The sequence below is a fragment of the Pieris brassicae genome, chromosome 1, assembly GCF_905147105.1.
Source record: "Pieris brassicae chromosome 1, ilPieBrab1.1, whole genome shotgun sequence".
Taxonomy (NCBI): Eukaryota; Metazoa; Arthropoda; class Insecta; order Lepidoptera; family Pieridae; genus Pieris; species Pieris brassicae.
Genome location: NC_059665.1, coordinates 21778059 through 21794763, shown reverse-complemented (window position 1 = coordinate 21794763; position 16705 = coordinate 21778059). Strand labels below are relative to the sequence as shown.

At 32.5% G+C, this 16705-nt stretch overlaps 1 protein-coding gene across 1 annotated transcript; it reads left to right on the top strand.

Moving 5' to 3' along the window:
* Positions 1–1944: 1944 nt before the first annotated feature.
* Positions 1945–12284, top strand: LOC123711602 (sensory neuron membrane protein 1-like). Its single transcript, XM_045664222.1, has 9 exons — positions 1945–1961; positions 4935–5055; positions 5509–5666; positions 9024–9174; positions 9399–9656; positions 10507–10718; positions 11199–11484; positions 11906–12031; positions 12221–12284. The coding sequence occupies exons 2-9, from the start codon at positions 4942–4944 to the stop codon at positions 12227–12229; spliced, it is 1314 nt and encodes a 437-aa protein (XP_045520178.1). The 5' UTR covers positions 1945–1961; positions 4935–4941; the 3' UTR covers positions 12230–12284.
* The last annotated feature ends 4421 nt before the right edge of the window (positions 12285–16705 follow it).

The following is a 16705-nucleotide window of genomic DNA, read 5'->3' as shown; positions in this document are numbered from 1 at the left end:
CCCGTCCCCATACACGCTTAACCACGAGAAAATACAAGCCAAATCGAATTTCTTTGTTACGATTTTTCTTCTTTAATAATACCTGATGTATTTAAAACATATAATTTTACAATTACGGTAAATTACAGGGAAGGTAGAACTCCATTTGAAAACATTCTTATTTTAAAATGCATGACACACCTCTTTTATTGACACTTGCTTTTTGATTGGCGTTTATTATGATAAGGGTAAGGCTAGACTAATGTTTTTAGATATGATAATTGCCTTATTTATACTATTAAATACTACAGAGTGATTAGTGATTTATTATTATTTTGCTCTTAATGTCTAGTTTCGTAGGTACGAAATACTCCTACAGCAATTACTGTTTCATTGTTTGTAATAGCTGTTCTTTCGCTCAATCGAAATTCAAAACAGTTTTGTCGCTATTAGACTTTCGGCCAACTAGGCCATGTATGTACATTTGAACAAAGACAGCTTAGTATACGCACCTTGTACTAAGTTCGCATTGCCAACATAAAGGAATTGCAAAATCAAAAGCATCAGAACTAGGAAGACTATCACACGCTCAAAGATAATTTAGAATTCCAGGATCCATTCGAATGAGCTACACACTAGCTAACGTTTACTTTTGTAGTATTGAATAGCGATTGATCTATTTGGCAATCGCATTAAGCAATCTAGTTTAATATAACATCTACTAATGTAAGATACATTGTTTCCATGTGATGGGCAAAATTCATGTATTTATAAAAACATTGATAACACAAAATCGTCTATAAGATGTTGTTAGGTTACGTAATTACGTAATAATTAAAGGCAGATGGTTCCTAAGTGGGGACTGAATATTAACCGGCTTAGTATTACAGGATCTCACAACTTTTTACGGTAGAAGAACTGCGTTGTGAGACTTGGTTTTTTCAATTTTTGTTTTTATGGCATATTCATTACAAAAACATGCGCATACGTGGATGTTTTTGCGGCATCCAAAACTTAATAATCGTATCACGGAAATACCTAAAAGGTTACATTATAATTACTAAAACAAAATAATTTTATGATTTCCACTTTCATTCATAGTTCATTATTCATACTCATTATTTCTAAATAGATTAAAAGAGTAATTAAGCCAGGTGCTAAACTGCATGAAATTTTATTTTCAATTAGGGAAATAGACGCCTTTCTTGTATTCAATAAGTGGGCGTTACTGGTACAATCGAGCAGAAAACACTTCATTGCTTCATAAAAAATAAATTTGAAAATTCGCCTTAAGTTAACCCTTGCTTTATACCGCTCAAAAGAATACAAATATATATCTTTGTTTTATATACTACATTGTAATGTTGAATATTTGACTATGGCAGGTGTCGAGATAATGAGTCATCCGCTATACAGTCCTGACCTGACGCCCAGCGACTTTCATTTATTTCCAAAAACTAAAGATAAAATTCGAGGTATTCACTTTATGAGCCCTGAAGATACGGTGAAAGCATACGATAATGCCTAAGAAGAGACCCCTAAGAAAGAATGGGCCCACTGCTTTTCTCAGTGGTTCCATCGAATGCGGCGATCTGTAGAGAGGAACGGAGATTACTTCGAAAAACAATAAAAGTATTGGCAACTTTCTATATTTAGCCGTTTTTCATTTTCTAAACATTTTCAGTCTTACTTAGGTAATAACGTATAGTGTTTCTATTTTCAATTATTGTAAAACATGTATAGTTTTATATAATTTAAGTTTTGTTATTACTATAAATTTTCCGAATTATCTATTTAGAATACACAAGTGGTATGTGTATTCAATACAAAATGCCTGTATCTTCAAATTGATTTGTAAAAAGTGTAATTTTCTAAAACACGTCTGTAGTCGACTGTACGCTGTAGTTAACCCGCCTAAGCCGGGCGGGTTTGCAATACTTTCCAAGTGCCCTAACAGCTGCCACACTGAAGTGACTGGTCACGTACGTATTTTAAAAACAAAGATTTTAGTATAAAATTATAGAGTATCTAATAATAAATATCGATTTACAACATATTAAATAAAGTCGTTTTCTGACCTTAGATTTTCCAAACCACATCATGATACGCTTATCTGTACACTGTCTTTTGTTTTGTATTAAACTCTAAACTAGTGAATACATAACTAACAGCGATGTTACAATCCTTTAGTGCTGGAGTCGGTTTTCTATATTTTTTCTAATAAGCATGTATGTAATCTCTTGATGGCATGTGATTATTTTGTTGATTTTTTGCCATTCAACATCAGGTTAAAACGTCTTAATTACCAGAAACATTGGCAGTGAATAATATGTTATATGTCGTAACATATGTAAAATCATGCTAGGATAAATAGATCCGGAGTATCAAAGAAAATTTTGCAGTAACGGTTGTAAATGTTCTCCTTTTGAGAACGTTCCTATGGTTGACTGCGCTACCACGACTTCCACAGGATTACTAGTCTTTAAGTTGAAAAAATATTTTTGTGCTGGATTTATTGAGGCTTTAGGTATAACAAGCGGAGTAATACCAAAAACTGCAGATCCGTTATTAATAAAAAGTGGTTTATATGTACCTCTAATAGTACGAAGTTACATCCAAATAGGCATAAATATTGAAAGGTGATTATGATAGGATAAAGACTTTTGAATAAAATCTCTGTTCGTGATCATATAGTCGACCTTTGTTAAGTGTTTTTTTTTTTATTATAAAATAGGGGGCAAACGGGCAGGAGGCTCACCTGATGTTAAGTGATACCGCCGCCCATGGACAAGTCGCGAGTGCGTTGCCGGCCTTTTAAGAATTTGTACGCTCTTTTCTTGAAGGACCCTAAGTCGAATTGATCCTAAAAATACTTTAGTATGTTATAAAATCTTAATTATTTTATACTTACCGGTATAGAGATTTAGAACATATATATATTTAGAATATATTACATATTCTACGATTCCTGTAAAACAATTATGCCGGATTAACGAGAGATCTAATTTGTACTATAAAATATATTTTAAAATCTTACAAAGTATTCCAATAGTTATTATTTTTAGATATGTACAAAAATTCTTTGTCGTTGTATTGTTAAAATATTTTACTATTCCTTGAAAAATATGTTCTAAATCTCTATACCGGTAAGTATAAAATAATTAAGATTTTATAAAATACTAAAGTATTTTTAGGATCAATTTATCTCCGCCATTAATGCCTGCTCGTTCGGTGAAGGAAATCCTATAGAAATTACAAATATCTGTGACTTCAGGTACGGTTATATTGTCTACGATTCCTGTAAAGTCTTTGTATAACGCGGCTTATATTGAAAGCTTTTACTGTTTTAACAAAAACGTTTGTGTTTATTCTTTTTAATACAATAAATTTTGTTTATTCACTAGTATTAAATTGTATTTATATAAATTACTGTATAATAAATATATAATATACTTTTAGCAATGAATGTTGTGTAAACTGATGTCAATAGATAATATAACGTATTGGTATATGCGAAAGTGGTGTATTTTGATAGGGAAGAGAAAGATAGTGTACATATCAGCCAATTAACTACTTATTATTGAATGAAACAGATTGGTTTAAGGGTATGGTCCAATTTGTGATAACCTGATTAATGTTAGTTAATGTCAATTGTCGTAAGCCGTAAGTAAAATAAAGAAAAATATAATAGCTTTATAATTATTTCCAGTTAGCGCATTTCTCACCGTGAGAATGTAACATCGGATTTATACATTAAAAAAAAAATTACGTTTTGCATTGTAATTTCTATTAAATCGATTTTCCTTGTCATTGAAGGTAACATCGATTACGAATTATATAAAAGCTTCGGTTCTAAATTGAAATCAATACTATAATAAGATTTATAACTATATTCATTACAAATTAAAGTTTTTATTACCATCGCTTCTTGTAGTGGCTAATAAAATGGATGTAGCAAAAAACGGTAAACAAGATAATTCAGAATCGAGATCAATAGTGATATTTCTTAACTACAACAAAAATTCATACAAACACGACGTCATTACTGTCTCTGGTGGAAGATAATAGGCCAGGATTAGACACAGTCAAGTCAAAACAGTCCTTGTCATTTATAATCATATTGTTTGTATCCTGCGAGAACTTATTAACTTTATTTGACCTCTGAAAAGACCTCTAAACATAAGTCGAGAAGCTTTTTATCTATTTTTCCAAGAATATCAAATAAGCTTATTTATTAAAATACTGAAAATATATTTTCGTACGCAACAGTTTTTTATGAAAATTTTAGCTCAATTCTTATATTTACACATATAATTCTACTGTGCGTGTGTACTGTGTCACTGAACTCCTCTACAACGGCTGGACCTATTTAAATTATTTTTTTGTATTGGATTGGTTGGCGCCCTGGATGGTTTAGATTCACAATTCTGTCCGGCAGATAGCACTGCAGTCAGTATCTAGGTTATATATATACAGTAAATAAACAGCTGCTATATAAATTATATATATATATATATATATGTAATATAAATCTTCAATGCATTTGTTCTTAATTAAACTCCTAAACGGCTCAGTTTTTGATAATTTTTTGTGTTCAACTGGAGTCGAGAATGATTTACATTATTCGATTTGTTTTGTATGATCGGGATCCGCTAGTTAATTTTATCTTTATCTATTTATTTACTGTCTTCATAATATGTATGTCCAAAGTTCTGATGGCCTATGGGAGCGTGCATCTTCATACCTGTTAACGAGTTATTTAACATCTACTTTATCACTCGAAATCAAACTAATGGCCTTCATTCGTCGTGTACAACTGACGATAACTTTCAATATTACTACAAGTCAAGAAGCCGATATTTTAAATTTAAAACCTGTTCTAGATTCCATAGAAGATTTGACCAAAAGCTCGCGATAGACCGATAAGACCTTTATTTTCTTGATTTTTATTTCAGTGCAGCAATGAATCTACCGAAGCATATGAAAATAGCAGCAGGATGTATGGGGGCAACCATTTTCGGCATTCTCTTTGGTTGGGTTCTGTTTCCTACTATTCTCAAGGGACAACTGAAAAAGGTACATTGCGAATTTGTAAACAAAACTGTCAACAAAACGGGCACCTAAGAAAATTTTCGTTCTAAGGTCGATTTTAATTAAGTAAATGAAATTTTAATAATTAATTAGCGTGGAGTGAATCTCGCAATTTTGTTCTACCCTCAATAGTACCCGCTTTTTTTGCAAATGAGATTAAGTTCATGATTAAATATCTTCTTCTCTTTTATCTTCTTAATTTTAGGAAGTTCATGTTTCTTGTATTAAATCAAATGTTGCGATGATGATTTTCATTCTAAAACTATACAACTCACTACAGAATTCCTGTAATCTTTTTTTCACTAATCATTTTTAAGTAAACGAACTCTGCCTACCAACCTGTAATTTTTTACCAGGAATTGACTTATTCATATAATTATAATACTGAGCCCCAGTACGATTACATATAATAACACAGTTTTAATTAACTTTATATAGGAAATGGCTCTTTCGAAGAAAACGGATGTCCGCAAAATGTGGGAGACAATTCCCTTCGCTTTGGACTTCAAAGTGTACTTGTTTAATTACACAAACCACGAAGAAGTTCAAAAGGGTGCGATCCCGATCGTCAAAGAAGTTGGACCATATTATTTCGAGTGAGTAACAGAACACCTAAGCAGAGTTGGCTTACTGGCTTGAGCGTTCGTACAAAGTGAAAAGCCCGATCACCATTGCCTATTTAAAAAAGATACAAAACATACAAAAATAATACTTGCTAGGATTTACTATAAGATTAATGTATTTAAAATAAAAATTGTTCGTTCCCCTTGTGTATACATACCTAAGTTCTCTGCAGATCAATCCTCAGTCTTACTTTACTGATCTTTTTGTTACCTTTTCACTGATTTTGTTCCTTAAGATCTGTTTTTTATTGGATCTCACACACTAGATTACCTGGTTAAATATTAGAATTATCTTTTATGTCGGTTAAAATAATTAATAATTTTGTCACAACTGACTTGATGGATTTTAACCTTAACAATGGGAATGGTTTAGTATTATATATTTAAATAAAAAATTAAAACAAATTTAAAATGTTTGGTCCGTATAGCATACCTGTATTCGTATTCGTTGAGCGAGGAAAGCACCAGCTCTGTGGTCACCAGTCCTCTCTACCAGCAGCCGCCTGTGCACTTGAACCCAATTTTTAAGTGACGATTTTAAATCAATATGATTTTCATATTGAAAGCAGAAGTAAAATTTCTGGACGAAATGTGAATCTGATAGCGATATCGACATTCTGACGGCGGAAAACCAAGTTTTAATTTCTCACTTTTCTTATCAAACTATCATCTTTTGAATACTTATGTAATAAAAGAAACTTTGTTTGCTATATCTGAAGGAACTAATAAATAGGCTTCTGAAAACCATATATATTCGTTTATTATCATTTTGATTGCAAATAAACACCTTGATGGCTGGAAGTCTTCTACGGTCTGATTTACAAGACAGTTTCTTTTGCGAAATAACGAGCTGAAACGGATCGAATGGAATCGACTCCCAGTTGAGGTATTCTGTGGGAGATACTCCTCCCTCGAAGGCCAGCAACACATCTACTAAAATGGTTGTTCATAGGCTGCACGGTCCTTTTTAGGCGTCTCGTTTTCCCTCCATCCGATAAAAAGACGGTTAACAATTTTTTTTTAGTTACATAAATATTTTAAACAAAGGCGATCTGAAATATATTAAATGTATATATCATTAGTTGTAATTTGGTATTGATACATATTGCAGCTATATTATAATACAATTATTAGGCTTTGCATTATACAATGAGTATTTTAATACTATGTACTCTGTTAAAATCAAAAACATATGTACTAATTAATAATATATAAATATTGTCTCTGTCTAAAACATTCGCGATCTAAGTAAATGACTTTCTCTAATATAAAGTGTTAAATTGAATTACAGAATAATCTAGAGAAAAATATTTGATTAGTTTCAAATGTTCTTTTGCCGTAAGTTATGTATTTTTATTGAGACCACTCATCTATAATATCATACATATTTATATAACACCTACGGAGTATTAGTAAGTACAATTAACAAATAGATTAATGTGTCTATTAGAAGAAAACTATCGTAAATCAATACATCTGCCTGTTTAAATTCAAATATATCAAGGCTATTTTAACATGAGAAAATGGGTATATAATATTATCTAATACCCAAGTTAACATGTAATATTAAGCCTATTCAACCCACGCGTGTAAATACATTAGAATGTTCACCGTTGTAAAACTTTTGACTTATAAGAGCAATGTTTTAGTAACGATTACAAGGGTCGACACAGGTGTACGTAATTACTACAACTAGATTGAAACAAGGGTTTTCCGTGGAAATACACACGAACTTTATCCTTACATAACATTTAGTTACATTTATGTAATTAAGCAAAATTTATATTAATTTCCAAGACTATTTGTTACCAGCTACCACTGATCTAATTCCGAAACATTTTTTTTCTCTTTAGTATACAAAATAATATAATATAATCAGAATATGTTGCATTAGGAAACCGCTGTGGTTTGTATTAATGTAACCATAGCAGTCTTGTTTAGGAGCGGGACAATTCGACTTAGGGGATGAACGGACGGGGCCGGCAACGGACTATTATGAGTGTATCACTCAACATCTGTTGAGCCTCCTGTCCATTTGGCTCTTGTTCTATAAAAAAATCACCAATATACAGCATTTACAACATTCTCAGCGTACATATCCAATAAATAAATATAAAATTAAAATAAATTTAGAAGGTTTTCGTTGTGGCAGTGCACTTTTAATTCTGGCAGTATTTCCTTGGAATATTGCGAAACTTATTTGTAGAAAGCAGCAGAGTCACATGTACTATCTTAAATTTTTAATTAGTCTCTACTCCAAAGGGAACAAAATCAAATTTGTACTAAAGACTCTTGATTTGAGATGTTTATTCTTTTTCGTTCTGTCGTTGGCCGTTTTTATACTTGTGAGACAATAGACGGGGCTAACGTGTCCCACACAAGCAGCATCATATACCAAAGCTCGTCCTATTATCTAAGAACAAGGACATTGCCTTGCTTTCTTTCGTCTCTAGCGATGTTTCTAGACACCAAAATTGCTGGAGCAATAAGTGGTTTATCAAATTTTTATTTTAGCTTTATTAATGAATCCAAACAAAATTTGTAAGTTTACATTTCTTAGTATGAGTAGTTCGTATTAGTATTATTCTAAAAATTTTAAGTTCGATTTTTGTTTTATTTTTAGCCAGTTTATTGCCAGTTCCTGAACCTTCACTTCCAACTGGCAGTAAATGTAAAATTAGAAGTATTTTATATACATTTCTTTTTTGACGTTCATAAGTGTATATTGTGTTACCTATATGAATAAATTATTTTGAATTTTATTTGGAATTTTAGTGGTAAGTTTTTTTGTATGACGCCATTTAGTGTAAAAGCCTCCTCCATATTTTTCCATTTCTCTTTGTTTTGAGCAACATTCTTCCAGTTTTTCCCCTCTAGTTCTATTGCGTCATCTGCATATGCATTTCAGTAGTGAATCTACTCCATTTTGTTATTTCAAGTCATTAGGCTTATCTAATTGAACATGTATAATTTAATATGAGCGTAAACAAAATATTTCCTACATGTCCAGTTGTAATATGCTTATATAAGGAATAGTACATATAGTAAATAGAACGCGTTAATCACGTTTGAAAACATTTGAATTTAATGTTATCGAAATTGTTTAATGTTTTCAGTTCTTAAACAAGTATACTACTACTGAGAAAATAATTATATTCATTTTTGATCCCGTCACAATATTTATTACCTGTAAAGTTTTGAGAGTTATCCTTTTTTTTAATTTACGTTCTTATTTGTATATAATTCCCAAAATACATTCGGCCTAATACAAATACCATAGTATATAAAACTACTATTTACTAGTTCAGATACTAAATATATCTTTTACAGAGAATGGAAGGAGAAAATCGAGCTAAACGATGATGAAGCGACCGATACAGTCAGCTACAAAAAGCGAGATACTTTCTACTTCAAGAAACAATTGTCTGGACCGGGTCTGACAGGAGAAGAGGAAATTATTCTGCCTCATATATTTATGCTTGTAAGAATATCAAACTCTCTCTTCTGATGATAAGTGATACCACTGCCCATGAACACTCACATTGTCCCGCGCGTTGCCGAACTTTTAACTTTTCTCTATATTGTCTTCTTTCTCCATCTTCCAATCTATGATATGATCGTTATTGATATAATTTAATTGCCTTACCCAATTAATATACAGAAATAAGATTAAGGAATAATATAGATTTCTCAAAATAATTACAGACCTTGGCTACAATAGTTTCCCGAGACAAACCAGCAATGTTAAATATGTTGGGAAAAGCTTTTAATGGTATTTTTGACAAACCCGAAACTATTTTCATGAAAGTCAAACCTCTGGACTTACTTTTCCGTGGGCTTAACATAGACTGCGCTAAAACAGAATTTGCTCCTAAAGCTGTCTGTACAGCAATAAAGAAGGAAGCTGCCGATCGTCTCATTTTCGAACCAAATAATCAATACAAGTTTTCTATTTTTGGTATGGTGAGTATAAAGCATATTGATATATATAGTGGGCTGAAAAGTTTGTAGGCTTAGAAAAAAATCCTTTTTTTATAGAATTTGATTTGATTATTAATAGCCTTTGAGAGCGATACAACGGTGAAAGCGGTCATAAAAATGTTCGATACCATTTTTATATTGCGTTTTGTCTTCCTCAAAATAAGCTTCAGTTACGGCGATTACCTCTTCATCAGCGCAAAATTACTATCAACTACTACTGCAAGCATTCTGTTGCTGACTGAGAACAGGGAAAAGTCGCTGGGGGCAAAATCTGGAGAATACGGTGAAAGTGGAAGCAATTTGGATGGAGTTTTGACATAATTTCGGTTAACACAGTATATTTGGTCGATTGTGAGTTCGCTCGGCGTCCACTTTGAACAGAGTTTTCACATATACAAATATTTATCTAGGATATGTCCAACACGTTTATTTGATATCTTTAGGGTCCATTAATCAACTTCACTCTTTGGTTATCCAAAACTATTTTGTCGACAGTTACACAGGCGGTAAGTTCGACTTGCGATTATGGTACAATAAGTTTGCTTACGAAAAAAGTTCTCTCTGTACTTGATTAAGGATTTTACAAAGTTAATCATTCTTGTAATTATTCTTGATGCTATATGATTTTTCACACTAATATCAATAATAATAAAGCCACTGTAATTCCATATTTTTAATAATAACATATCAAAAGGAGTATAATATATTTTGCTATGTTATTGTCCTACTCTACAGTACTACCTCCTAGTCTACTGTTCTACAGTATGGCTCCTTTTGCGTAAGGTGTTTCTCCTGAACTTTTATAATTTTAGAGAAATAAAAAATATTTTAGCGAAACGGAACAGTTGACAAACACGTGGTAACTGTTTTGCGAGGAATCAAAAATGTGATGGATGTCGGTAAAGTGATTGCCATTGATGATAAAACAGAACAAGATGTGTGGCGGGACTCCTGCAATAAGCTTGAAGGCACTGACGGGACCGTTTTCCCGCCATTTTTGACCGAATTCGACAGACTTGAATCTTTTGCTGGTGATTTATGCAGGTATTTTAATTTTCTTCTAAAAAAACATAAGTACTAAAATAACAATTTTGATATTGACATTTACATGATAAACGAGGTCATTAATTACGTTTAATAATATAAACACAAAATCAAAACTATAACATAAAAAATAAACACAAAGTAACACTAATGACTAAACATAAACATAACTTAGTTTAAACAAGACTTCTCTGTTCTCTGTAATACAATTAAAAATAAAATTTCTCGTAACTCTCCCATAGATAGAATTTGTGACCAGACTGATTTATTTTCAATAAAAAAAAGTTCCTTCAAAGAAGACAGAGGGTATAAACATAAACACACCAATTATTATATATAAGTATTATATTTACTAGGGTTGGCAGCTCATGTCAATTCTTACCTGACTGCAACGTATAAATCTCAAGCCAGAAACCTAAACAAATTCTACAATTTACAGACGAAATATGCTTGCCTTAATCCTTATTTGATTGTATCCAGATCTTTCAAGCCCTGGTACCAAAAGAAAACGTCCTACCAAGGAATCAAGACGAATCGTTATATCGCTAACATTGGAGACTTGGCTAACGATCCTGACCTGCAGTGCTATTGCGAAAGTCCCGAGAAATGTCCGCCCAAGGGTCTAATGGACATGACAAAGTGTATGGGTGCTCCACTCTTCGTATCACTGCCGCATTACTACGACTGTGACCCGGAGTTGCTTAAAAATGTAAAAGGTCTTAGACCGGATGTTAGTGAGCATGAAATTGTCATTGATTTTGAACCGGTAAGATTATATTTCTATATACGCTCTTTAACTGGCAGAAGAGTTGTGGCATCTTTGAGAAGACACTACCGCTTTTGTGAGGAAATGTTACTCGCAAAATTTCTAAACCTTATACGTAAATATTACTTTAACTACATATGATTTATCAGAGCAGTGTCAGCCTAGTGGCTTCAAGTGACTCTCATCCCTGAGGTCGTAGGTTCGATCCCAGGCAACAATGGACTGTCTTCCTATGTGCGCATTTAACATTCGCTCGAACGGTGAAGGAAAACATGGTGAGGGTTGCCCTTAGACCCTTTTAGTCGACAGTGTGTGTCAGACACAGGAGAATCACTTGCAATGATTTGATCAATGTTTTGTTATAGCGTTGTCACGTATACTATCGTCCGCGAGCCGACATTACAGATTACCATTTTTTTAGATAACGGGGACTCCAATGGTTGCTAGGCAACGAGTTCAATTCAGCTTAAAATTAATTCAAACCGACAAAATGGAACTGTTCAGAGAGCTACCTAATACTCTAGCACCGATATTCTGGATTGAAGAAGTAAGATATTTTAAATTATAATTACATTGAATTTAAAAATATATAATTAAACATTAAAAGCAGCAGCAGCTTAGCGATTTGTAAAGTCAGTCAGAAATTGTTATTTTCTATTTGCTATTAACATTTATAACTTAATATGGATTCAATCCTAAATACAGTGAAACGGTTTGCCTTAACTCAATTCAACAGGCTACATAATCATATGAATGCTGAAGCTATCAAACTTCTTGATACAATAGGAACAAGATGCCTAAAGACAACAGAACATTTTGAGTTACTAGAACTAGTGTAATAAACTGCAAGTGCTGTATCGCGCGCACACGAACATAGTGTCAAAACATTATTGAACACTAATATTATAAACATTACCTTAGTTTAAGTTTACTAGTATTGTAAAAATAAGCCAACATAATATCATTAGCCATAAATATTGTATAGACTAGATTGTATGTTAACTCGTTCTATCGAGGTACAATAAAGTATTGTAATCAAAGAGAAAGGTGCCCGTAAAATTGTGAAGATTCCAGCATCGCATTTGCGAGCTTTCTGGCATTGTGAGTGTCTTCCTCCTGACCGTTTGCCTTCTGTATTACATTAAAAAATATTAGTTCCACTGAAACTTAAGCTAATTATAAATGCATAGATTTGTAGAAAAAAAACCACATAAATATGTACCAATTGTCTATGTTCGCATTTACGTATGACGTCATGTTATAAATCTGAACTTAAATTACAAGGTAAGGAAATTGCGAGGAAAATTATCTGTGAATTTTGCCATATGAATCTTTATAATACATATATGCTTCATGGTCGTTACTGTAAATTATAGACTTAGTTATGACATTATCGCGGAAGTATTTTTAGTGAGCGTGAGCACGAAAACTCTTATTTTAAACTTTATGAACACATATTTTTTTCTGATGTTAAGTGCTCATGGACAAGTGCTATCGGAGAAGCCGTCTGTGCATTGCCGGCCTTCTAACACCAGTTTCATATCAGATTCATGCAGTTTGTACATTAGTTTTATTCATAAATTTATTTTCGGGTACCTCGTGTAGCGATGTACTACAAAACTATAATTGGAGTAAAATCTGCAGCGCTCTTCTATTTGCCCTTAAAGGCAAATAAAATAGACGGTAAATTGTCAGTTTCATATCAGATTCATGCAGTTCTTACATTAGTTTTATTCATAAATTTATTTTCGGGTACCTCGTGTAGCGATGTACAACGAAACTATAATTGGAGTAAAATCTGCAGCGTTCTTCTATTTGCCCTTAAAGGCAAATAAAATAGACGGTAAATTGTCAGTTTCATATCAGATTCATGCAGTTCTTACATTAGTTTTATTCATAAATTTATTTTCGGGTACCTCGTGTAGCGATGTACTACAAAACTATAATTGGAGTAAAATCTGCAGCGCTCTTCTATTTGCCCTTAAAGGCAAATAAAATAGACGGTAAATTGTCTGTTTCGTATTGTTATGCGTTGTAAAAAATAGTTAGGTGCACGTATGTACTGTTGCAAAAGTTTAACTTAAATTTGAATTGTACCCATTTTAATTAAATTTAGGCAATTTTTTTTCTTAAGGTAATTTAAAAAAATGCTTGAATAAGCGGCTTACTAATCTCGAAATATGCTTAAAAGAAATTAAAAATATCCATAGCGCAAACTCCATCCATCCTAAACGTACATACTTTCACGTACATACACTCACTTTCACACCATCACACAACACAGTTAGAGATTTTTTCTTTTCGTAAATGTTTGAACCTCTTTATATATATGTAGTATGTATTCCATCTTTAGATATATCTTTAGTATAATTAATTTTTGTTGGATATATTTATTTAGGATTACGATATAAATACATTTCATGACCTCAAAAAGAAATATACACTCGAACGGAATCATACGAAAGTCCAGGTAATGGAAGTGAAAAAGATGAATGATAATAAACCAGAACATCTTACTGCAAGCAATTATATTACATGTACAGTAATGTTAATCATTTTAGGGTCTTGCATTGAACAAGACGTTTGTGAAGATGTTGAAAAACCAGTTATTCATTCCGAAGCGTATAGTCGGAGTAGTTCGCTGGTTTCTGGTAGCTGCGGGTCTGCTGGGTACTTTGGGATGTCTGGTGTTCCACTTCAAAGGTGAGTTTAATGTGGAACGTACTTTATAGATGTAATGAGTCGTGAGTTAAGTTAGGTGGAGGTTGTTGGAGGGATGTTCAAATAAAAATGTAAAAAAAATTGAACATAATTAAATCAAACTGGCAACTGACGGCCTTATCGCTTTCGAGCGATCTCTTCCAGGCAACCACTGTGAGTAAAGGAAAAAAAAATTATTAAATTACATAAGATAGGCAAGTAGTACAAAAATACATGTTATACACAGTTATTAAGAAAAAACTAAACAGGAACAAAAAAAAACAAACTAAACTAAGAAGATGATACATTCAAAATAGAAGGTAAATAGATACATAAATCACGATAATTTAAGATAAGTCTCACGTGAGTTAGTAGTTAGTAACAAAGTTTTTTTTAAATAAATAAAACCACATGGTCGAAGCTAAGTGTCAACTGTCTTTAATTGTTTAAAACAAATGCTTAAAAGTAATATAAAATATGGGGTAGTGAGGTTGCGATGCTAGGCTAACAAAAAACTAATTTACCTTATTATGGGTTCTTAAAACTAGGTGATACATCTGTTACCCAGTGGCGTAGCTACCTGGGGGCTAGGCGGGGCAGTGCCCCGGGGCCCTCAAGCTCAGAGGGCCCTAGAATCCATACCAGAAATCTCGATCGAACTGAACGTTTGCAACTTTCGCTACCTACTCGAGCACAATCTAATATTTTTATGTGTTATGTGCATGTACGTGCCATGGCTGCTCATTATTTATTTATTTATTAAGGAACACCAACAGATTACATGTATACATTTTCTAATTAACAATATTGGGTTTTATTCTAGCATGCAATCTAATAATAGGTGTACACAACATTGACTCTAATAAATGATAGCGGACAAAGTTACTTAAGTATTTGTATCTTTAAACATAAATAAATTGAAACGTGGAAAATATTACATGACTTATGGCTGAGATGACTGATTTTTTTTCTTAAAACTAGGAAGTGAGTCATAATACACGTCAAGACCATATCTACAATTACATTGGTTAAAATTCCTAAGTATTCTACTTAGCATTACATATACTTTAATTATATGTATATTTATCATATTTTTATTTAATAAAACCTAATCAGTTTACATAGCAGTGGCACCCCATTTTTTAATTTGCCCCAGGGCCCTTGGGCACCTAGCTACGCCACTGCTGTTACCTATATAGAATATAAGTGTAGTCGACCTATTGAACATTCTCGAAAATGAGAATGTTATACAATTTTTGAGTCAAGAGGGCTCATTTATTGCTACCATAACTGACGTTTTACAATTTATTTGCTAAGTGTAAGATTATTGGTAACATTTGGTTTGCCCTATTTACACTTCGTTACCTTATACAAAAAATACTTATAAAAAAGCAGGTTACATAAGTTATTAGGCAACGGGCGGCCTTACTAACAAGCGATTTCTAATTATGCCCTTCTAATTATTAACTAAAATATATATATATATGTAACACAACTAACGTTAAGTTACATAACTCGTGGTAAGTTAAATAAGTTACTGATGAGAAATTCTTAGAAGTTATATAGGTACATAAATGAGGGATTTTGACAGAAACGATTACGTCTTATGTTAAGATGACATATGGAGTCTGGACTTAAAAATATAAAAACGAATGCTTAAAAAAATAATATGTTTTTCTTGTAACTTTTATCGGCTAAATAACTAGAGATACCGAGAAGAACTTCAAACTTTTCAGATACAATTTATGGTCTTTTTTGTAATAGTTATCTTTGTAAACTTCTTAATATATATTATTAATTATAGCAGTGTTGGCCTAATGGCGTCAGCGTGCGACTCTCATCCCTGAGTTCGTAGGTTCTATACCCATGCACCAATGGACTTTATTTCAATGTGCGCATTTAACATTCGCTCGAACGGTGAAGGAAAACATCGTGAGGAAACCGGATGACCTTAGACCCCAAAAGTCAACAGCGTGTGTCAGGCATATTTGGCTGCCTACCTGCCTATTAGATTGACAAATGTTAATGAAACAGATACAGAAATCAGAGTTCGAGACCTAAAAAGGTTGTAGCGCCACTGATTTATGTAAACTTATTAATTGTAAGAATATTTATAAGCAATATGTTTGTGAACACCGTTCGCACCTATTATCGAAGCCACACATTGGTTAAAACGTATAGAATATATATAAGATAATATATATATATCTTAAAAATTCTTTCCTTTTTTCTGTTTTTTTTGCTATGACCTTGTTGCGGCTATAAATAAATAAATGTATCAAGTTCTAAAATAAACTTGGACCTTGTTTTAGTTTGTAACCAGAGTAAAAATAGAGAGTGGATAGATATTAATTCTTTCAAGGCGAATATAAAAGTTGTTCAACGGTTTCAATTTATATCTAATAAAATCCGTCTAGAAGATTCACTATTGACATATATTATCATATCATATTCCCAATTGTGGATAATCTGAAAACCCTAGAGCATTTCCAACAAGGCCTGAAATCGAATTATCCATGAA